We start from the raw sequence: 22523 nt of genomic DNA, 5'->3' as shown, positions 1-22523 counted from the left end.
CTTGTCAGGAGGCTTCTAAAGAGGGAGCTGTTCTTAAACTGGAGGGAATACCATAAAGCAGGTGCCACTACTGGGAAGGCCCTGTTTCAGGGCAACACCCCTCTTACCTCTGTAAGTAATGGATAGCTAAAGGGGCCTCGCTGAGGATGAAAAAGGATGAGCCAGATTATATGGAAGTAAGTGGTCTCTCAAATATGCTGGCCCCAAACCGATAAGGTTGTAATGTGATTATATCAGTATCAGATACTGATTATATCAGTATCAGTCTGAATTGTGTCATAGTGAAATGTAAATTTAACAAACGCATATAAAATTACACATTGGGGTAACATTTTACTTTATTGTGGAACTCATATTGACAGGAATAAGAGTAAGTAAGCCAGTTATGCATAATGGTAAAAGAATAGCCTTAATTGAAGTTGAAATCTTACTTTTCAAAAGTTTAGGTTTGTACACCAAGTCCCCAGGTTAATTCCTGGTTCTCTTCTGGAGATTCATCTGAAAGTTGGAACAGACATAATTTGGAACTTCTTGCTGGCTCAGCACTATTGTGCCTGTTTGAGAACACCAGAATGGATGGACTGTGTCAAAAGGGTGGACATGGCTGTCCAGAAGTTGGATGCCCATAACTTGGGAACCCAGTGTTTTTGGAAATTAGAGGGGATGGGCTTTTCCTCTCCTTTGGTTTGTTGGGGTGTTCTTGTTCCTTCTTCAAATAAATATTGATTGCATTTTCACTCTGTCCTTCCTCCAAAGTGCTCAGAGTGGTGTATATTTTCATCTTTCGCAACAACCAGTATGCCAGGCAGAATGTGGTTTTGCCCTGGGTCACCCAGAGAAGGTTGTGGCTAAACAGTGATATGAACCTGGATCTCCCTAGTCTCACCCCAACTCTCCATAGTGCCTCTCATTCAAATTTGAGATGCCACATGCCTTGAAAAAAATTTTTGGCCAAAGTATAGGAAAAGCAGCTAAGTATGTGACTTGAAAAAGCCTTAAATTGACATTAGTCAATTTTTGAGAGGGGGGCTGTTGTGCATTGGAAACATGTGGACCAAAGCAAGAACAGTATTTAAAACCCAAGTTCCTAGTACATGTAAACATTACATGTGTAAATTAAGATATGATTTCAGTATTTGCTAAACCAAATGCAATATAGAAGTCTGTTAATGATCTTTATTTCTGTAGGAAAAAGTTTGAATTTAAGATTTTCAAACATTGTAACTACAGTGGATCCTCACTTCACGATGGGTTCACTTTACATCAAATCACTTTATAATGGACTTTCTGTAGTAAAATAAGGTTCATTGTATGATAAATTACTCACTTTATGATGGGCTCGCAGTTGCTGCCAGCATTACTTCATGGGTGGTAGATAAGCCAATCAGTGATGGGAATGCAAGTGTCTTGATCAGTAGCCACTTTTTAAACTTTGTGACTTTGTGTCTGGAGGAAAGGATAGAACCAAAGCAAACATGGATGCAAATGCAGATTTTCTAGGTCAGTGATTCTCAAACTGTGGGTCGGGACCCACTAGCTGGGTCACGAGCCAATTTCAGGTGGGTCCCCATTCATTTCAATATTTTATTTTTGATATATTAGACTTGATGCTATCATGTATGTGTATGTGACTACATTTGGGGAAATGTTACAGATGTGTACTTTTAACAGGCTACTATGTATATGCTTTACTCCTGGGTACGTGTAGGTAGGATTGCAGCCTAGGATTGTTAAACATTTTCCTGCTTAATTATGTCACTTCTGGTGGGCCCTGACAGATTCTTATTCTAAAAAGTGGATCCCCGTGCTAAATGTGTGAGAACCACTGTTCTAGGTAGTGTCTCAGGGTCTTTAACATTGTGGCTTTGTGTGTGGGGGAAAGGTAGAACCATGTAATTTGTGTTTTGCAATTATAATATTGTGTAAACAGATACCCATGACCCCTTAAGAGCACAGTAAAGTTAAGGGTAAACATTCCTCCCAGCGTTAAGCCAAGTCATGTCCGACTCTAGGGGCAGTGCTTACCTCTGTTTCTAAGCCAGAGCAGGCTTTTGACTAGACATCTAAATGCACGGAATGCCACCTTCCCACCAAGGTGGTACCTATTTATCTACTTTTACATGCTTTTTACATGCTATTTTACATGCTTTCAAAATGCTAGGTTGTCAGGAGCTGGGATAAGCAACAGGAGCTAACCCTGTCACGCAGATTCAAACTGCCAACCTTGCAGTCAGCTGACTCATTGGCTCAGTGATTTAACCCACCGCTGCGTTAAGAGCACAGTACTGTTAAGAGCACAGTTAAGAGCACACCACTACTACTGGTTAAGAGCACAGTAGGCACCTTTTAAAGTCACCTTTTGGAAAATGGAATAGCTTTGTTTTGTGGCAGAAACCTCAACTTCTAAGGTCTTGGGACAAATTACCAAAAAGCAATGTCTTTTTGGGTTCACATTACAATATTTTCATGCTACAATAGTGTTTCTGGAACAGCTTACCTTCATAAAGTGGGGGTCCACTGTATAAGCATTAACATGGTACCAAATGCCCAAAATATTTCTGTAAGAAAGAATTAAATTAGATTCTTAGCAGCAACACTTGATGGATCTACACCTTTGTTTTTAGGATCCCAGTACTAAAGCCTTACGCAGATAGCAAAAAATCATCTCATAGAGAAAGGTAGGTAGCTTTATAGTGTAGTAAGACTGAATTATGGTCCTAGGTATATTTTAAATTATCTCTTTTTGTTGTTGTTTTTGGAAATGGCAATGTGGTCTTACTTGAGCTGGTAATTCTAGGAATCCAGTGCTGATTCTGAGTTTTAGGGCGCAATCCTAACCAACTTTACAGCACCAAGGTAAGGGAACAAACATTCCCTTACCTTGGGGAGGCCTCTGTGACTGCCATCCAACTGCAGGATGCAGCACATGCCCCATTGGCACAGCTATGTGCTGGAAAGTTGGTTAGGATTTGGGCCTTAGATGAATTAGCTTAGGTGTTACTTAAAATATTTTTCCAACTAACACAGCACAGTATAAAGACTAGTTAATTCGGTATTCAACATATTTCTTGCTTCTTTACATTGATCTTCTAAACATATAGGAATATCTGAAACATATACTGGATCAAAACAGACTATTGATAGTTGCAAGTGCAATACTAGTACTTAATTTCTAGAATATGCTGTGTGAGGATAAAATAGTCCTGAAAGGGCAGGGGAGCTGATGGTTTACTTACTGTGTAGAGAGAACAGCTGTCAGTGTGCCAGAAAGGAAGGACATGTCTATCACCCAGAGAGGGAGCTCAAAATACTACTTTTGCAATCAAAGAAGAGTTTCCAAACTGGCATATATACAAGAGAGTCTTATTGAAAAGTCTGGCAAACAAAGAGAACACAGTTCAGAGTACTGAAAGTCATAGTTTCCAGAGATTTTGAAGTAACATGATCATTCCCAGAGAAAACAGGCCACCTCTTAGTGTGGTGCGTAGGTCTAACATGATGTGGATAGACCTGCTAAGTGGTCTCCAAAAAGATAAAGAGTTGAATTTCTGTGGTGTATTCCCACCATTCACATTAAATTGACTTTGTTGCTAAAAACCTTTAGCTGATTTATGTAGCTCTTCAGAGGTTCAAACCCTTGTGAACTTCTCACTACTGCAGTGGTTCCCAAAGTTTTTCAGCTGGCGGCTCCCTTGATTTACTAGGCCATTGGCCATAGCTCCCATTAGGGCTACAATTCCATACATGTTATGGGACAGTGGGTTTTTTTGCAAGGATTCTTTGGCTTCCCTGGCTGGTTTCCATGGCTCCTTAGGGAGCCACAGCTCACAGTTTGGGAATTACTGCACTACTTAATGAGTTCTAACTTTCTCAGAAATCAGTTCCATTTAAGTCAATGGGACTTGTTGAAGTTAGATGCGTTTATGATCAAGTGTAACTTGTCCATGGCGTTTTTGCTTTTGACCTGGGTTGAACTGCACATTTCCTATAGTGTGTAATTTGGCCTTAAAACTCAGAGTTTCTAGAGCTGGTGTGTGCATTTGCCACAGTGAAGTACTGTAGATGTGGTAGGATAGCAAGCCATGTGCATACCTTCCACTGCACGTACACTGTTATCATATGTGAATACTCCTTCACAATCTTCTTCCTCAAAAAGATCACAGAAATTGAGGTGTTGAGCATGCAGCTATATGTCGTTAATGCATCACATATATTGAGTGTTATATGGATGGGCCCACTCTGTTCACATGGTAGGTGGTAAAGATATAATTCAGTCTTGAATTTTGTATAATTCTGCATTTGGTGAGTTCTTTGGTTAACTTTTTTTCTTTTTAAATGTAGATTTGGATTCTTGAAAACCTCAATTTTAGATAGTGAAAGGCTGCAGGTGGAAGCAATGCTGTAAAACCCCACTTAGTACAGGTTCAGCCTATTTATACACGGATTTTTTATACACGGATTTGACTCAACATGAATGGCTCCTGCAAATGAGAAGGGGAAAAATGCATCCTTTTAAAATCAGTTTAAAAAACTGAACAGTCCTTTAACAATAGCCTCCTTAATGAGATAGAGAGAGTGGGCAGCTGGCTGACAATCCATCAATCTTTCTCTCTCCAGGCGACCTCTCCCTTCCCCCTGAGCACATGAAAGAAATGTGATCACTTTGCATTGGTGAAGGAAGGGGCTGAGTGAAGCTCCTTTCTAAGCTCTTGGAGGAGGACGACTGATTGATGGATTGTCTTCTTAATGACTCTTATCTTACATCTCAAAGGTCAGCAAGGCTGTTTTTAAATCACTGGAGCAAAGAAACTTTGTTTTTTAAATTGATTTGCTATAGTGCGTTTTTTGCCATCCAAGTGAGTCCTTGGAATGGTACCCACGTGAATAATGAGGCTCAGCCTGTATAGGAATGTGTGAACTCTTGGACAAACACATGTGGAACAGTGCTAGTGGCTGTTTCTCTCAACTCACTGGGATTTAATCCTATATGTCTGCTTATAAGGATACGCATGAAAATGGGAAGACAGTCTCTCTAAAGCTGCAGAGGAGATGGAATTTTTGTGCCCTGCATGGCTTTATGCCTTTCCCTTGTGGCCTTAAGTCATAGCACCGACTAGTCATATGAATACCTCACTTTAAAACAGAATTCTACAGGAATTCAAATATGAGCCTTACGCATATCGATAAGCATATTTTCTGCAAAATCTGAAAGACTGAGGCAGTGTGCATAATTTTTCATTATATTGCATATATTCAATTCAGAGTTCTTTCGAGACTGAAGGTTGCCAACAATAATCTGCATCATATGGCTAGTCCACTTCATAGGCCCACAACCTGTTTTCTTCTCCTTAAGTTCTCACATGCTTCTTTTTGTGACCTGTGGTTTTTCCTTGGCAGTTCTTTTTTCTGAGATCAGCTTGATCTTCTTGCTCCCATTATGGAGTCAAATACAAGTGATGAAAACTTTGGGATGGTAGCTCCTCCAAAAGTGATATTTAAGATGTGACGCAGCTGAAGTCAATTCAGGATTTTGCTTAAGGGTAATAGACACATTGGAATCAGTTTTTTAATTTCCGTAACTGGCAAGGACGTAATGAACACCATGCACCACATTTACTGCAGTATGACTGTCAGTTACGCTTATTTGGACATGGCATTCTGACCTTGCAGAGTTCCTAAAATTCAGGTTATTTCCACAAGGGACCATGAAGTTATTGCAACTGCTGTGGGTGAGAGAACATATCAAATGAAGCTTTAAAGACTCTGGGATTTTTTAAAGACCAAATGTGCCAAATTATTTACGTCTTGTGGCAACTTGAATAACCTGTGTGTCATCTCCTTTTATTGTCCTTGGAGCTTCAAAGTTGCTTGGGGGAAAACTAGTCCATATTCTGGCTTTTAAGATTAAGATCAAATTAACGAATGACATCCTGTTAAAGACCTGCATATGCCAACTTGAAACATTTACACATCTGAGAAAACATCTACATAAAATATGTACATGGATAATAGGAATGGTGTGCCTTCTAATGCGGAAAAAGGCTGTTTACACTTTATGGTTATCAGTCTGCAGGAGACTTATGAAGTTAAGCGGCATGAATTCCTTGGTGAGTTGCAGCGGAAAGAAGAGGAGATGCGGCAGATGTTTGTGCAGAGGGTCAAAGAGAAAGAAGCGCTGCTGAAAGAAGCTGAACGAGAAGTAAGTAGGCCTCTCTCCTGCTTTGATTTTAATCTGGTTGTTGTGGTAGCTTGAACATATTGAATAGTGGTGATTAAAGAAGAAGCAGAGTGAGTTGACTTTCCAGCAAAGGAGCATGTCGAGACTGGCACTTTGCTGTATCCACTGTTGAAGAGGAAAGACCAGCCCTTGTTTTAAAAGCCGATTGTCTCTTCAGCAGTGGATACAGCAAAGTGCCAGTCTCGACATGCTCCTTCACCCAGGAAGGGGATCAAGCTTACTCTATACATCCACTGACTTGAATTTACTTGTTCACCTTCCCTGTCCAGTTTGCTATAACATTTTAAGGCTCTGCTCCTTTTGCAGTTAAATGAGTTCTGGGTGGGAGGAATTATTCAGGCTTAGAAGAAGTGCTCTTTGCTCAATCCAAATAAATTCTCCCATTAAAAAAAAAATAACTTTAAAGAGATCATTCCCATTTAAAAGGTTTTGTAGCATCTTTAAATGGGGATGAGGTGGGGAGAGAAAATTAGATTCAGGGGTTGCATGATCCTCATGATTTTGTTTGAGAATCAGAGTTAAGAACACAAGATTCTGACATCTATTCCGAAAATCAGTCTCTAGAACTTGCCATGTGAATTCTGAAGAGAGTGGTCTAAACGCTTGGTTTCCACCTTGTGGCTGAAGTGAGATTTTGGTGCTTGACTTCTTTTAACAGCTACAAGTGAAGTTTGAGCATTTGAAAAGACTTCATCTAGAAGAAAGGATGAAAGTGGAGGAGAAAAGGAAGCTTCTGGAAGATGAAATCATTGCATTTAATAAAAGAAAAGCTGCTTCAGACATTCTGCAAGGAAAGCCGTATTCTGCTACACCCACTGTTAGTTTGAAAAAAGATAAAGATCGCAAAAAGTAAGTAGTCAATTCTAGATGTTTTTAGAATTTGGATAAGGAAAACTGTATTCACTTCAGAGAAATACAGTGGTGCCTCGCAAGACGAAATTAATTTGTTCCGCGAGTCGTATCGTATTGCGAAATTTTCATCTTGCGAGGCATCACTGCAAACTGCAAACAAACCCCCCCCCCAAAAAAAAGGAAAAAAAATTCGTCTTGCGAAGCACGGCCATAGAAAAATTCATCTTGTGAGTCGCCAAAAAATCGCAAAACACTTTCGTCTTGCGAGTTTATCGTTGCACGAGGCATTCGTCTTGCAAGGCACCACTGTACATGTATTCTAGTTGAATGAATTTGGTTGCAATTATGAAAAATCCTTCTGTTTCAAATTGAGATCTTTTTGCTGATACTGTAATGCACTCTTCACTTTTCATGAAAACTCTTTTTTTTCCCCCTCCCTAAGGGATCACGGTTTTCGGCTTGAGGTGCTGTGCTTTGATGTCAGAGAGCAGGAAGTTGTGAATATGCAGGAAGAGAGAGAGAACTTAGAAAGGGACAAAATCCCTCACAGGGAATACAACAAATAGTATTTGGAAGGAGTTGACAGATGTTATGAGGTTAGGGTATGATGGTTTCCAAAATGGTAGAAAACAGAATTGATCCATATGTCCATGATGCTTGTAGCTGTTTTTTCCCCCTCATTTTTAGCAGTATTGCAGAAATTAACAGTCTTTTCAGTTTTCTAATCGTGACAGAAGATACTACAGAGCAGTGAACAACTGAAAATTGGTGGTTTGGGAAATGGCATGTGGAAGGACTTGTGCTCATTGTTCTACTTAATATCTCAGCTACAACAAGGAAAAATTGTTTATTGATATTGTAGCTATTAAACCATTTTTGCAAATGACTAGCATCAGAAGGCTGCTGTAGAATTATGATGAATTCATTGTACGATAAGAAATCATTTTAATTCGCTTTCTTAGTAGTGAGCTTTATAATTAGCTCAAAAATACTACTAGCCAGGAACCATTTTGAAAAGCTCACTAGCCCATTAATTATGCGGGAGAAGTGGAACAACAGGGCATAGAATTGAAAGAATGAAAATTTGTACAGCTTTCTTCTTTCATTACCTGCAGGAGATACTTACATGCTAGATGCAGCCAGGTGAGCAGCTTTTTGCAAAACCGGTTTAATTATGACTTCAGTAAAATCAGCGTCAACAGTCCTACATGTTCGCTCTCCCTCCCTTCATCAATTTTATGTAATTAAACATTCATAAATGCAAAAGTGTTTGGTGATATGTGCCCAGAGAAACAATGTATGTTGTAGATGATTAATGATATGATCACTTATAATATAATATAATTTCAAGATGTGACAGATAAAATGCTTCAATACTTTAAAGTGTGTGGTATCACTATAGCAGGGGTACCCAAACGCTGGCCCGGGGGCCACTTGCGGCCCTTGGGGGCTCCCACTCAGGCCCTCAGGGAGCCCCCAGTCTCCAATGAGCCTCTGGCCCTCCAGAGACTTGCTGGAGCCCATGCTGGCCCATTACAACTGCTCTCAGCATGAGGACAGTTCGACCTCTCACCTGAGCTGTGGGACAAGGACTCCCTCCACTACTTGCTGTTTCACATCTGTGATGCAGCAGTGGCAGAGAAGGAAAGGCTGGCCTTGCTTTGTGTAAGGCCTTTTATAGGCCCTGAGTTACTGCAAGACCTTCATTCATTCATATAAGTGCCATCTCTAATAAATTCATTTATGTAAATTAATTCAAATTTTAAATGTAAATTAATTCTTTTTTTCCCTGGCCTCCAACACAGTGTCAGAGAGATGATGTGGCCCTCCTGCCAAAATGTTTGGACACTTCTGCACTATAGTAATAAAAATATGGCTGAATTAGAGACATTTTTAAAGAAAACGTCTTTGTGCTCAAGCAAGCACAAAAAGTGTTTTTAATAATGTGCAGCTGGATATGTCAAAATAAGTGATATTTACCATGAATGACTTAGCAATAATGTTTTCCCGATATCACTCGGATATCTTTTGACTCTATAAATTAAGAAAGTTTAATTAAAAAAATTTTTTTTTAATTGTCAATTAACTGTGCAAGGAACAACCAGCAGATTTCATCCAAATTTGATTGTTTTATTCTAGGTTAAGTTAGAGGTATTATTGGTTATGTGGCACCTATGGATTCCAAACTGTGTCCTTAAATAACCTAAAAAGGAAAATAGGAAGCTGTGATGCAGAGTTCACTATAAATGTCTTGTGTGCTGCTTGCATCTGTGTCACAACTAGCTAGAAAAAGAGTCCTTTACCGATCTTGATGACATTTGAAGGAAGTAATGGCAAAAGCTGAGATGAAGTCAAATTATAACAGAATAAGAAAGAATAGATAATAAATGGATAGATTATTGGAATAGATTTTTGATACATTACTGAAATGAGAAATATAATATTTTTTCTTCTATTTTCTCTGTTGTAAATTATCATTTTTGTTATTTTTGTATGAAAAGCATATAATTTTAAAAGTATAGGTTTATATCCAATCCCTCTCCGCTCATGTGGTCTCACAATTGCACAAAAAAAGAATGAGAGGGAATTTTGGCAGTTCCTCTCCCCAGCTTCCTGCACCATCTGAACTCTGCTTCTGAGAGTTGGGGCCTTCGACATTACCTCTCTTGTGCAAGTGCAAGATAGCACAAATTCAAGCCCTAGAACAGGGGTGTCCAAACATTTTGGCAGGATGGCCACATCATCTCTCTGACACTGTGTCGGGGGCCGGGGGGAAAAAAGAAGTTACATTTCAAATTTGAATAAATTTACACAAGTGAATTTATTAGAGATGGAACTTATATGAATGAATGAAGGTCTTGCAGTAGCTCAAGGCCTATAAATGGCCTTGCACAAAGCAAGGCCAGCCTTTCCTTTGCTGCTGCTGCTGCTGCTGCATCATAGGCGTGAAACAGCAAGTAGTGGAGGGAGCTCAGGTGAGAGATCGAACAGCTCAGGTGAGAGGTCCCACAGCTCAGGTAGGAGATCGAACAGTTGTTCTCACATGGAGAGCAGTTGCATCAGGCCAGTACAGGCTCTAGCAAATCTCTGGAGGGCCAGAGGCTCATTGGAGACTAGGGGCTCCCTGCAGGCCGAACTGGGAGCCCCTAAGGGCCACAAGTGGCCCCTGGGCCAGTGGCCCTGCCCTAGAGCATAAGTGGTGCAACTATAGTATTGATTAACATGCTTATATTTTGATACTAACTTAGCAAGTATGTTTTTATGAATATTTTACTAAAGACTGAATTAAATTTGGGGAGAAAAAAGGACTGTATGTTGGAATTGATTCCAGTGTGACAGAAATGTGCATGGTATAACCCTTTCTAGAATGTACTGTTGTGCGTGGTGTTTTCGTTCCCTTCATGAGGAAAACTAGCAGATCAGAGAGAAGGCTATGCTAAAAGCTTTTTCCCTGACATGCTTGTTTTCTGTGTGCAGTTGAATTTGGAATGAGGGAGCAGTCAAACATCAGAACCCTGAACTGTAATCTGAAGTATTATGGTTTAGGAAATGGTGCACCATATATTTCTCTACATTTGAATTAATCTTGGTTTTCTCCATGTGGTATTCATTGAAGTAAACTTGGATTTCTCAAACAGTAGCTTTGATGTAATTGCCATTTACCTTCTCTTAAAGGATGAACTAATACTGCTTTTTCTCTTTCAGCTCTGGATTTATGTGAAGCAGAAAATGCATGAAGAAATGGTTCACTGTTTTCTATAAGGAAACTTGGAATTTTTTTTCCTTAATGCAAGTAACTTGAAAACTGACCACTGCTTAACAAAGAAAACTTATATTAAAGTGTATAATCAGTATTGCATACTGTACTGTAGGTTGCTATTGCCTTAATATATTTAAATTGACATTTCTTTTAAGCAGCTATTGATATACTCTTAAAACTTTATGTACCTATGGCCAAGTTGCCTGCACTTCAAGTGCTACACCAAAGATAATTGTGCCATAAAACAGTTTTCATTGAAATGATGAATACTGTAGTACAAAAGTGTTCAGTAAATATATATAGTAACTGTTTCAAAGAATCCGTGCCTTTTTGATATGTAAACCATTTAATGTTACTATTGACACATTTATTGAACTGTGTAAAACATGTAAACCTGTTTAAATAACCACTTGCTTTTTTGACAACATTTTTATGGATGCACTTTCGAGTTTGTGATAATGATAATGATAAGCCTTCAAATTAAAATGGATCATGGTTGCCTTCAGCACTGCAGTCTTCATGCAAACCAAGATGTCACTTGAAAATCTATATCAGGAGTTAAACTAGGTTAAAAGATGTTTTCCACTGAAATAGCCTTGTAGTGGTCTTCAGTTATGTTGTGTGTTACCTAGTGTAGAAATTGGGATTTAAAAAGGCAAAATAAAACTGGATTTGTTGAACGAGGGCCCTGACAACTTTACATTTCCCTGTAACAGGATATGTCTTGTTCCCTGGAGTGAGGCCTCCCTTCTGTTTTTAATACCTCCCTGACTAAAACCAGACGGTTTTATGGGCTTGTACAAGCAGCTGCAGAATCTTTCAAAACCAACTCTAGGGTTGTCATCTTATGCATTCTATAGTTGTCATTCTACATAGGCAACAGAACTGACAGTTTAAAATAGTTGCTAATTTTCTAGTGGTTTCAGCTTTCTAATAAGTAACAGCAGGCTGTGTGATCTTCATAGATCCCTGCACATCTATTTGTTTTTTTAAAGTACTTATATAAATGCATAGCATGACAAATAAAAATGTACCTGATTAAATACTTAGTAATTACTGGTGTTGCTGTGAGATTATTGCAGTTTGGGGAACTTCTGTACAAATATAGTTGAACATCTTGCCCAATGCAATCACACATCACACTGCTTAATGTGCTAGGTCTGTATGGTATTGGTGCTAAAATGATGTCTGTCTGTCTGTCTGTCTGTCTGTCTGTCTGTCTGTCTGTCTGTCTGTCTGTCTCACTCACTCACTCACTCACTCACTCACTCAGACACACTCAGAGCAAACTGAAGAATGCTAGTTGTGAAATCTTGCAAATTTCAGGAATTATCCCCAAGGATGTAAGGCAGGGGTGCTCACACTTTTTTTGGCTCGAGAGCTACTTTGAAACCCAGCAAGGCCCGGAGATCTACCAGAGTTTTTTTACAATGTTCGCGCCATCATAACATATAACATTTATGTGTACAATGTATGTTGGTGTACCTTGCATAACCTCATGAGCCAATATTGCACAACAACATAATTAACTATAAACATTTTTTGTAATTACTTGAGTTTACTTTGATGACTTGCACTGAAGTGGATCAGCCAAGGATGCATAGTCGGACAGTAGCTGCTGACAGCCAGCCTCAAGCACACTTCCAAATGTTCATCAGTCATGGTGGAAAGGTACTTGGACTTAATGATCTTCATGTAGGAAAAGGCCGACTCACATAAATAAGTGGAGCCCTTCCTGCCTCAGGTGCTCTTATATCCCTGAGGGCCCTATTGCCTTCAAGTGGCTGCAGCTGTGCAGCACACTCTGCTGGATGCCCAGGCCTTACACTTAAAGGGGCCACTGCTGACACCACATCTACCTCCTCACCAGATCTTCCTGGATTACAATACAAGTGGGGGGGGGCAGATCTCCATACATGCCAGTGCAAAAGCAGAGGAAAGGTGTGGGGGAGGGAAGATCTCTGTATAGACATCACACCAAGACCAGTGCAAAACCCCTTGCACACAGAACCAACAGATGGAAGTTGGGGGGGGCAGATCTCCATACATACCAGTGCAAAAGCAGGGGAAAGGTATGGGGGAGGGAAGATCTCTGTATAGACATCACAGCAAGACCAGTGCAAAACCCCTTGCACACAGAACCAACAGATGGAAGTTGGGGGGGGGGGCAGATCGCCATACATACCAGTGCAAAAACAGGGGAAAGGTAAGTCAGCCCCAGTAGAGTCAATGGGGCTCACTCCCAGCGATGCGTGGACGGGAGATAAGCCTGCCAGTGACTCCTCTCCCAGGGAGGAGCCTGCCAGGTGCTCACTCCCTGGGCTCGCTCCCTGGGCTCACAAGCCTGCCAGGGGCTCACTCCTAGGGATGCGTGGACAGAGAAGCCTGCGATCGACTCATTTCGCCTGGAGATTGACTGGTAGCTCGCGATCAACATATTGGGCACCCCTGATGTAAGGTCCACTGATTGTCTTCGTAGTTTGAATTATGTGTGCTCCTGAATTATAAGATTTCCATTAGAAGTTTCTGTGAAATAAATGGTGCAGTCCTATCCAGGGCCAACTTGCACAGTATAGGGATGTTGGCATAGTCTCCACTACATCCCATAGGCTGGCTGGGAGAGGCAAGTAAAGAAATGTTTACTTATCTCTGCCATTCTCTGGTCCCCTGTGGGCCGACTCAGATCTACACCGGTTCTTTTGCTGGTGTAGTTCTGAACAGCTGCACAGGACATGTCAGGCCCAGACTGTGGGATACTTTGGCAGACCACAAGATCTTTCAGTGTATCCCATAAATAGGATTGGGCCCTGAGACTGCAGTCTTATACACACTTGTGTGGGCGTAAGACCCACTGAAATCAGTGGGAATGACTTCTGAGTAGACTTGCATAGGATTATGCTGCAAGAGGCTGGCTCATGTTGTTTTGGTTCTTCCTATACTACTGTCACAAAGACATTCCTTCAGTAGTAAATTTTCAATCCTTTGTTCTCTTCTGATCAAATCTCTTTCATGTGACCCAGAAAGCACAGGAGACATTGTTCTATGGTGTTTAGGCTCTAGACAAACTCATTTTTATACACATTCATAGAGCACAATTCAGCTCTCACTGCATGCTACCCTAGTGACCCTGGGTGAGAATACACATCACCCTCCAGTTCATTCAGCACCAGATGAACATTGTAATGGGACTCTAGATCCAGATGCACGTGCATGTGTGGAGGGAGGGAAATAGGAGCTTCCTGCTTCACCATCTTCCTTACTGGATCAGGGTGACTTGTTTCTATTTTAACATAATTTATGCAATGAGTGGGAGCAGTCTGCCTCAGGTTCCAGGTTGGAAGGGGGTACTGCATGAGGCCCAGCCAAGATGGTAGTGGTAAGAACAGTAGCAGCAGCTGTGGTTGCAGGTATGTTTAAGCTGCCACCGCTGCCTTCTTGTGTTTCGGCAGCTTTGCAATCTCACTGCCTCTTCCGTCCCTTCTCATTTGGAGGCTCAATGAGAGCCTCATGTCACAATTACTTTTAAAAGTCTCTCCTGCAAGTATTTTTCACATTTCTACACAACATTTTCATAAGTAAGCTGTAAGAAATAAAAAAAGGTGTATCTATGGTTCTGCAGGAGCGTATTAGGAGTAATAAGAAGGCATGTAATGTTTTGATGCTAACAGGAAGTAGGTATGTTTTCCATGTAGATTTGTCCTAGCCAGGCTCCAAAGAATAGTATAAGTAGTTCTGTGGTCTTAAGGAACTAACCTTATTTTTCTTGTATGTGAGCCAGTCACATTGCATAGCAAAAGAGTTTAATATTAACCCATTTTTGCCCAGCCCACAGGTGTACACTTTTGGTCCCTGTTGTGTATATGCAACATTGGCAGAAACAGCTTAAGCGAAGTTTTGAAAGCAATTTGTGATATGGCTTGAGGCTCTGCTGTTCAAAGAGTTAAATACTCTATGCAGTTGCTGCCAATTCCTTGCTTGAGCCCAAATGCAGGAGTCTTGCACAATCAGGCTTCTTTGACTTGGTGTCTGAGTTCATGAAACCGCAAAACAACATTGTAAAGGTGAATGTGTTACAAGGGCTTTGAAAATTTAAAATCCTTAATGGTGCACTTATGTACACAAATGCCAAGAATCCTTGTTAAGTCAATGTGATTTCTTTCCTGCTGTAATTGGGAGCAACTCAAAGTTTTGCTGACTTTCTTGATCAGACATTCATCTACTGAAGGCCAACATGAAAAGAAATGAAATTTGAACGTTCTTTGAAAGAAGTTCTTATTTTATAGAATGGGAGGGGAGATGATTATCCGAGGCACAACTAGGCTTTTAGCGCACTGAAGTTATTTTATATAGATTAGCTGTGGAGGTCATAGAGCTTGGGAAAGCTGGCTATTCAGGACGTTTGATTATAGATGAGACAAACTGTGATAAATTATGGCAAATGGCAGAGTTATTAAGGAGACTGATGTTGCAGAAGCATGTTAATAGGTGCTGCTTCAGGTCACTGAGATTATTGCTAGTCAGATAATCACAGAGCCTTCCATTACTCTTCACAGCAGAGGAACACCTGAGCCCCACCACTATAATTGGAGCCATGGAAGGGGCAAAAAAAATCTCGCTAGGATATGCTTAATTTTCTAACTGTTCACATGTTCACTAGGGGATTTTAAAAAATAATCATTAGGTGAAAAGTGCACATTCCACAGAGTTCATCTATTTTTAGAGCAATTGCAGTAAACACCTTCAGCAAAAGAAGATTCCCTAGTTAGGCCTTCTGCTTCCAAATGCAACATTCTCCTGGGAATCCAAGAGAACATGGAGTCACTTGGAATCAGCTGTTTTTCCTTGTCAAGGCTACACTTTGGGCAGCCCAGTCCTAAGCTATGCTGACATAGCCTGCTGCATGATCTGTGCTGCATCCAGTACAGGTTAGGAGGCAGCTAGAGGTCTCCTCCAGATAAGGGGATATTTTTCTGCTTATCCAGAGTAAAACCGGAGTCACCCCTATGGGGCTTCTCGGATCTGCACCAGCTATATAGCTGGCACAAATCCAGGAAGCCCATGCAGGGCTACTTGGGCCAGGAATGGGAATTAGGATATGGTGGTTGAGGCCTCTAATGCATGGGCCCAAACCTCCCCTTGGTTTGCCCTTCCCCATGCAAGAATACTCCTTCTCTGCCTCCAAACCTCTCTCCTGCCATCTTGTCCTGTGCCACCCAGCATGAACTTACCTGTGCCAGGCAGTGCAGAGTAAAGATCTGCACTGCCAAGCTGGCTCTCAAGTAGGCACAAACATGACTTATGGCAAGTTTGCAACACTGGGAAGGCATGGGGATGGCAGAGCTGGACCAATATCACATTAGGATTGTGCTGTCAATTATTTGTTGTCGAGTCAAGTGTGATAGAGGAAAGCCCCACAATAGGCAAAAAGAAATGGTAAAATGCTGTTTCCTGGCCAGTTTTTATTTGTGAGAGCTCTCAGATATGCCTTATTCCAGTTCATCTTCTCAACATGTCTTACTCAGGATGACAAATGCTTCCACCAGCTTCTCATAGTCTCTTAATTAGAGAGTGCAACTCTTCCCTTCCTACCATATCTCCTGTCTTCAGTTGATCAAGAACCCTTGTCATGACCATCACCTAAAGGAGAGTGCTCACCTCCCTTTGCCATAATCATGTGAGTTCAGATTAAAAGCTTTCTTTGGATTTAGTCACATTTACTTTGCTATCACACAATGCCTGTGGGATACATCTTTCTTAGTTAGGAATCATCTTTGGGGAGATTGCTTACATGGGTATACTCCAGGAGCAGATTTATGGCAGCTTTTCTGGATACGGGGCCCAGGGGCGTATCTCCCCAGTGGCAAGACAGCAAGAGCCCTGGGGGCCAGCATGTGCACTCCAGTCACTTCCCCTGTGAGGAAGCGATAGGCATGCATGGGCCCTCTCAGCAGCCGGTTGGGCAAAATCACTCAACCAGCTGTTGAGAGCCAAGAGTGCACATGCACTCCAATGGTTCCCAACTGGGAAATCCATTGATCAGCATGCACCTTCTCAGCAGCCGATTGGGCAAAATCTCCCAACCGGCTTCTGAGAGAGCATGCCAATAGCTTCCCCAGTCAGAAAGCTATTGGGGCGCATATACACTCTTAGAAGCCAAACAATTTTGCCCCAGCCGCTGCTGTGAGCATGGATACTAAAGCCTATCGCTTTCCCAGAGTGATGTCACAGGATGTCACTCAGTTCCCATCTGGGGCATCACAGCACCCTGGCATGTGTCTGACAGGGCCTTATCTAATCCAGTATGCCTCTCTAGCTAAATTTTATGAATGCTAATGATTGGTGTGTGACTGCCACGCCCAAGACTTGCTGAGGATCATGGTGTTGCTGTAGTGGCTGGAGAAGCTGCTAGAAGGAGAGAGGAGGAAGGAGGACCTCTACAGGTTGAACAGGTGAGCTACCCTGGTGGTGGGGTCCAGCAGTGCAGAACTAGGGTCATTGTTGGGGGAAAGAAGGGGAGCTAATTAGCTTAAAGTGGGCATCATTCTCTAAGTAAAGCTTGGACCGGGAATCTGGCAAAACACTGTGATGGTGGAGAGCAGAACAGGAAGCTTGGGAGGGGAAAGGGAAAATATTTTCCCTTATCCCTTCATAAGCCTCTTGATCCAGTGGGTCTCCATAGACCTGTACCAGCACTAGCTAGTGCAAGTTTGAGGAAACAAAGGGGGTGTGCTGGCTGCTATGGAAGCAGATAGCATCTGGCACAAGTCTGTCCTGTCTCTGTCATGCCCCCTTCCCTTGCTCTGTTCTGCCCTCCCCACTGACTTACCTGAGTCAGTGGGTATCCCTCACTCTGCAGCCATGTGTGGGGCTGCTCCACCCACTCTGACAGCGGTCCAGAAGTGTGTGTGTCTGCATGCTTCTGGAACGTGTTTTATGACACAATAAAACTCTTTCCGCCCCTGGAGCACTCGTTCCAGAAGTGGCCTGCCTGCATAAGTTTGGGCCGTTAGCTGGGGAGATGAAATGTTGGCATAGCAGTACTGCTATCGATTGTTGACTGATTATACCCCAGTGTTGGTACTAAGACTTAACTGCAGGCTTCTATAATGTACCTCAGCAGGCCATAATATAGGACTGCAAATGTCAGTGAGCCAATCACATTCCACCAATAAACAGTAATCCTGGAGAAATCGACTTCTCATAATTACAATATTGTAAAAACATTTTCAAAGTGGATTGAGACTTAAATAATTTTGCTGTGGTAAGTCCCTGTTTTCCTAATTAATGTTGTGACAATAACTATGCAGATATTCACCAGCAGATGGTGCTCAATAGCCATCTCTCCCAGTTGCTGGGACAGAAAAAACCAGCAGTCAGATGCCCTAGATAATCTTCTTTAAAAATTAAATAGGCTTATGTAACGGAATCTAAACTTTGTCCAATATATTGTGTTTCAGTGGCCAAATCTGTAACATTTTTAGGTCTGAAAAAATATTTAATTTCTGGAACTGTTCAAAGAAAAGTTTCATTTTTCAGGCTATCTTCAGGTTCAACACATGTCTTATAACTTTAGCGTTGGTACAAAAATGAGGGGATGACAGTTCCAGGGTTTTTTTGCAAGTACAAATGTAATTCCCCTAGTGAGAGTTAGCAAACTTCTAGTGGTCTAGAAGACCATATGCTTTTGAATGGAGAAGGTATCCCATCCAGTTTCCAGCACCTCCAGTTAAAAGATGGGGCAGCTCTCTCTCTCTCTCTCTCTAGATAACATCTTCCAGCAAAGTAAACAATGCAGGGTTTAGATGGACTAGTGGCTTGCCTTGTGGAGCTTTTTCTTGGATGGGGGTACGTGGCTCTATGAGACCAGCTCTGCTGTCCTATTCAGCAGGAACGCATTTGTGCTCAGTTCCATGGCTCCAGGAGGAGCACCCAGCTTAAGCAGAGGGCTGGTTGTTTAGTCCTGACAGTGGAATGCGGATATGTCCTGAGGAGTTGGGAGAATTGTGGTAAGGAGAAGATGCCTCCCCTTCCACAACAGTTTAAAGGATTGAAAAGCTATTGGCCTCATAGGACATGTTCCATTCCCCCCGCCCCCCACTATAGCCCATCATAGTCCAGGGAAGCAGCATGACTGTGCAACCTTCATCTTTTGCTGGGGGGAGTGGGAGTTATATTTTTTTACTATAAAGTTTTGCTGCACACCTCTGGCTTTCCTTCTGATGCGAGATTTCATCCAGGTCAGCCCTAAGCTAAACTCTGCCATTTCTTTCACCTTCTTTCTTCCCTGTGCACACCCCACATTTGCCTCCTCATCAAGCAGTCCCATCACCACTGGGATCCTTTTCATCAGCTCGATGAGAAGAGCTGGAACGAGGAATGCAGCAATGGGACCAGAGAAGGAGGAGGACTTCTACCACAGGGGCCAGGAGCATCTTCCCACTTGCTGCCCTTCCCACCAGGGAGAAGAGGGTTGCCACTACAGCACCTCCTCCAACCCCAGTGTAGCTGCTGCCATCTTCAGCAGCTGTGAGAAGCTGCGTGAATGGGAAGAGGACCCAGAGTGGGAAGTAGCCCCAGAGGAGCAAAGGGAGGAGACAGTGGGGTGCTGTTGCCAATGCACTGATCCTCCTTGTTCTTCCCTTGTGGGAAGAAAAGCAAGGAAGAAGAGGAATGCAGTAGCAACTGCAGGGTGAGGGGGTTAGCCAGTGACAGGCCAATGGAGCCACAGACAAGTGTGAGAGGGTTACCCACCACTAGTTCCCCCAACTGCTGCCTGAATCTGCTGCTTCAGGAGCAGCCCAGTTCTGCTCCATCCCCTTCATATTTGACATTTATAGTAACATTTTCACACCCATCACATCTACATATGGAACATACACATGACCAATGATGAAGTGATGATGTTAACTAAAGACCAGGTAACACTTGTTTCCCTGGTCAATTAGTAATACTAACTGTATCAAGGATTGATATCTCAGCATTCCTTCAGTTTCAGAAATATTCCCAGGTTGAACAGGACACTAGAATGGGAGCGCCAGCCCTTTCAGTAGGGCTTATGCAGGAGAGATTCTTGGCATGCTTTTTTTCCTCTCCAAGCTACTCCACTGTCTCATATTGCAGTTTGTAAAGTTTTGGATTCTCACCATTTGTACCCAGCACTGCATTTCTCAACATTAATGGTTTTTGAGGGCTGGTGGCTGCTATACATGTACCAAAAACTCCCATCATCCCCCTATCGTGGTTGCTGACAATGGGCTGTGTTCATGTTGCATTGCTGCTGCTATCATACAATCAGGTCCCATCTGGGGATGTGGCCAAGCACAATTTCTGTGGGGCCTGCTATATATTTGTTAAATGGGACTCTTCCCTCCGCCATTCCCACCATATTTAAATGCCCTCAGAAAGCCTTCTAAAAATGTCACTTCCAGTTTCCTCTGTGAAACTGGAAGTGCTTTTCTGGCCCTCCAAGGCCTTTAGAAGGCCTCTGGAGTCAGGGAGGCAGTGTGCTGCCTCCCAGGACTGCAGAATGCCTCTGGGCGAAAGCCTCTGAGTGGCATGAAGGGGGCTAGCACGGAGGAACATGAATGGCAGTACTGCGGTGCCCCCCCCACCTGGCACCCAGGGCATTCGTCCCCTCAGCCTCCCTCAGGTATGCCACTAGATCTAGTGTTGGTTTTAGTTACATTCTGGCATCTAACTCTAATTCTGGCACATTGACTCTAATACATTTGAGGACCATACATCCTGTCTTAGGCACTGGTTCTTCCCCACTGTCTCATGCTTGATGATGGTAGTGCTTGTCCTTTCCTCCTACTGCCACACCCTGTTAGTGCCTCCTGTCTGTGCATCAGGAATGCCAGCAGCCACTCTGAGGCTTTTAATTCTAGAGAAAGTAAGTAGGCACATTTGTGTCTCTTAAATGACATGTCCTGGATTTTCCCATACATGTGCCTCCCTCTTGGGCCTGAAAGGTTGTTCTTCTGCTGAGCTGTAACAAATCTCTGGAATTTGTATAGGTAACCTTTGCAAGCAAAAACCAAGTTGATATCTCATCTGGCCTAAGAAATACTGAGAAATACACGAAAACACATTTTATCCCTATTCACTTCCTTAGGGATTGAATTTCTAAAAATCCCTTCTTTGTAAGTCCTTTCACCATTGAAGGTATATAGTCCCCGAATTTCATGTTTCTACGTTCAGGTGTTTGGACTGGGCATTGATGAATCGGTCAGGACGTTTGTTTTCATATAAATAGATGTGCTTAGGTCCATTGGTCCATTAATTCACATGTACTTTTCAAGTGCACATTTTCATTGCTTTCTATTCTGCCATAGAGATATAAAGTCTATAATAAATTTTATTTCTATAGCTAAGATTTTACAAACCTTGGCTGTGGTTCACGGGGAGGGGGGGCATTACAACTGGCAAGGACAACATGTTAAGAAAGGAAAAGAATGTGTGATGAGTTTATAAAATTCAAAATCCCAATAGAAAGCCAGGAGAAACCACTCTGGCAGTACCACTATACAAGTACCATACAGGAAGATTATTAGGGGCTGTGCTCGATTTAAGGCAGGAATGAACTAGGAATGGAAAATATGCATTTTGATTAGGTTCAGTGTGAGTTTCTTGATCAGGATAGGGAGCTACCACCCTCCCTTGCTTTTTATGTACAGTATATATTAATGGCTTTGCGAGGTTACATCACATGTACAAGATGCAGGTGCAAGTTTAACATCTTACTCAATTTACAACCCCTGTCCACTCCTGCTTTTAGTCTGAAGCAGTGATAGAAAGGATAAATGTTGCGAAGGATTTCCCCCCCTTTTTGCTCATCCTGGGAGAGTTGCTTTTTGTGTGTTGATGTGCAATGTACTTTAGCTGGAAATTTTAAGAACATTTTCAGAGATATTATCTTCATCCTTGCATCAGCAGTTTTTTGAATTTTTTCCCTGAAAGGGCTGCATATCACCACAAAGATCAGAAAGTTGCTATGACTTGTACAATGAAAGAACATGCAGGAAATATTTATGTGAAGAAGAAAATTAGAGGCAGGTTTGGGAAAAATGGAAAACAGCTAGACAGATCAAAGGCACAAAGACTGTGGTGTACGAAGTGGCTCTCTGCCTGTAACCTCCAATGATGATGCAGAACACTATAAATCCACTGTGGAAGCCACCGGCTCCTCTTCCCTCCTGACCTCTGCAGTTGGAGCTCTGCGGCAATGAGAACTGACATTCAGCCACTCGAATGAGAGTCCCTTGCCGTCCCTGTCTGCAGGAACACAGGCACAAGGCTCTCAGCAATGTCATGTGTACTGGGAAAAATACTCCTATTCTCAATTCACGTCCTGCCTTTCTATCCCCAGTGGAAAACATGCCAGCTAACAACGTCAGGAGAACAATAAAATTACAATAAAAGCTCATTAAAAACCAATAAAAGGACAAAGCAAATAAAAATAAACCTAGTTTCCGATAAGAGCAGATCAAATCAACTCACGGATGCACATATCTGACAGTACAAACAGGAGACGCCAACTCTCCAGGGTTAAGTCGGGAGTTCTTCTGCGTCCATCATGATGAGGTAATGGAGCCCCCTCTAAGCAATTTCGTTTCTGCTCCATTTTGGAATAGATATTGGGTTGCTAGGCAACATTTTCCATGTAGCTTGCTC

At 42.1% G+C, this 22523-nt stretch overlaps 1 protein-coding gene across 4 annotated transcripts in view; it reads left to right on the top strand.

The window, feature by feature from the left end:
* SEPTIN10 (septin 10) overlaps positions 1-11884 on the top strand; it is a 46194-nt gene extending 34310 nt beyond the window's left edge. The window contains exons 9-12 of one of the 4 annotated variants that reach the window (XM_066618942.1): positions 2625-2678; positions 6067-6199; positions 6897-7087; positions 7533-7886. In XM_066618942.1, the coding sequence (XP_066475039.1) occupies positions 2625-2678; positions 6067-6199; positions 6897-7087; positions 7533-7656 (502 nt within the window). In that variant the 3' untranslated portion in view covers positions 7657-7886. Of the gene's footprint in view, positions 1-2624; positions 2679-6066; positions 6200-6896; positions 7088-7532; positions 7887-10795 lie in introns of those variants that run through there. The other 3 variants (XM_066618939.1, XM_066618940.1, XM_066618941.1) reach the window with 3 other exon arrangements.
* The last annotated feature ends 10639 nt before the right edge of the window (positions 11885-22523 follow it).

The sequence above is a fragment of the Tiliqua scincoides genome, chromosome 3, assembly GCF_035046505.1.
Source record: "Tiliqua scincoides isolate rTilSci1 chromosome 3, rTilSci1.hap2, whole genome shotgun sequence".
In the NCBI taxonomy this organism is placed as follows: domain Eukaryota; kingdom Metazoa; phylum Chordata; class Lepidosauria; order Squamata; family Scincidae; genus Tiliqua; species Tiliqua scincoides.
The sequence above is the reverse complement of the archived record's forward strand: the minus strand, read 5'-3'. Positions and strand labels throughout refer to the sequence as shown.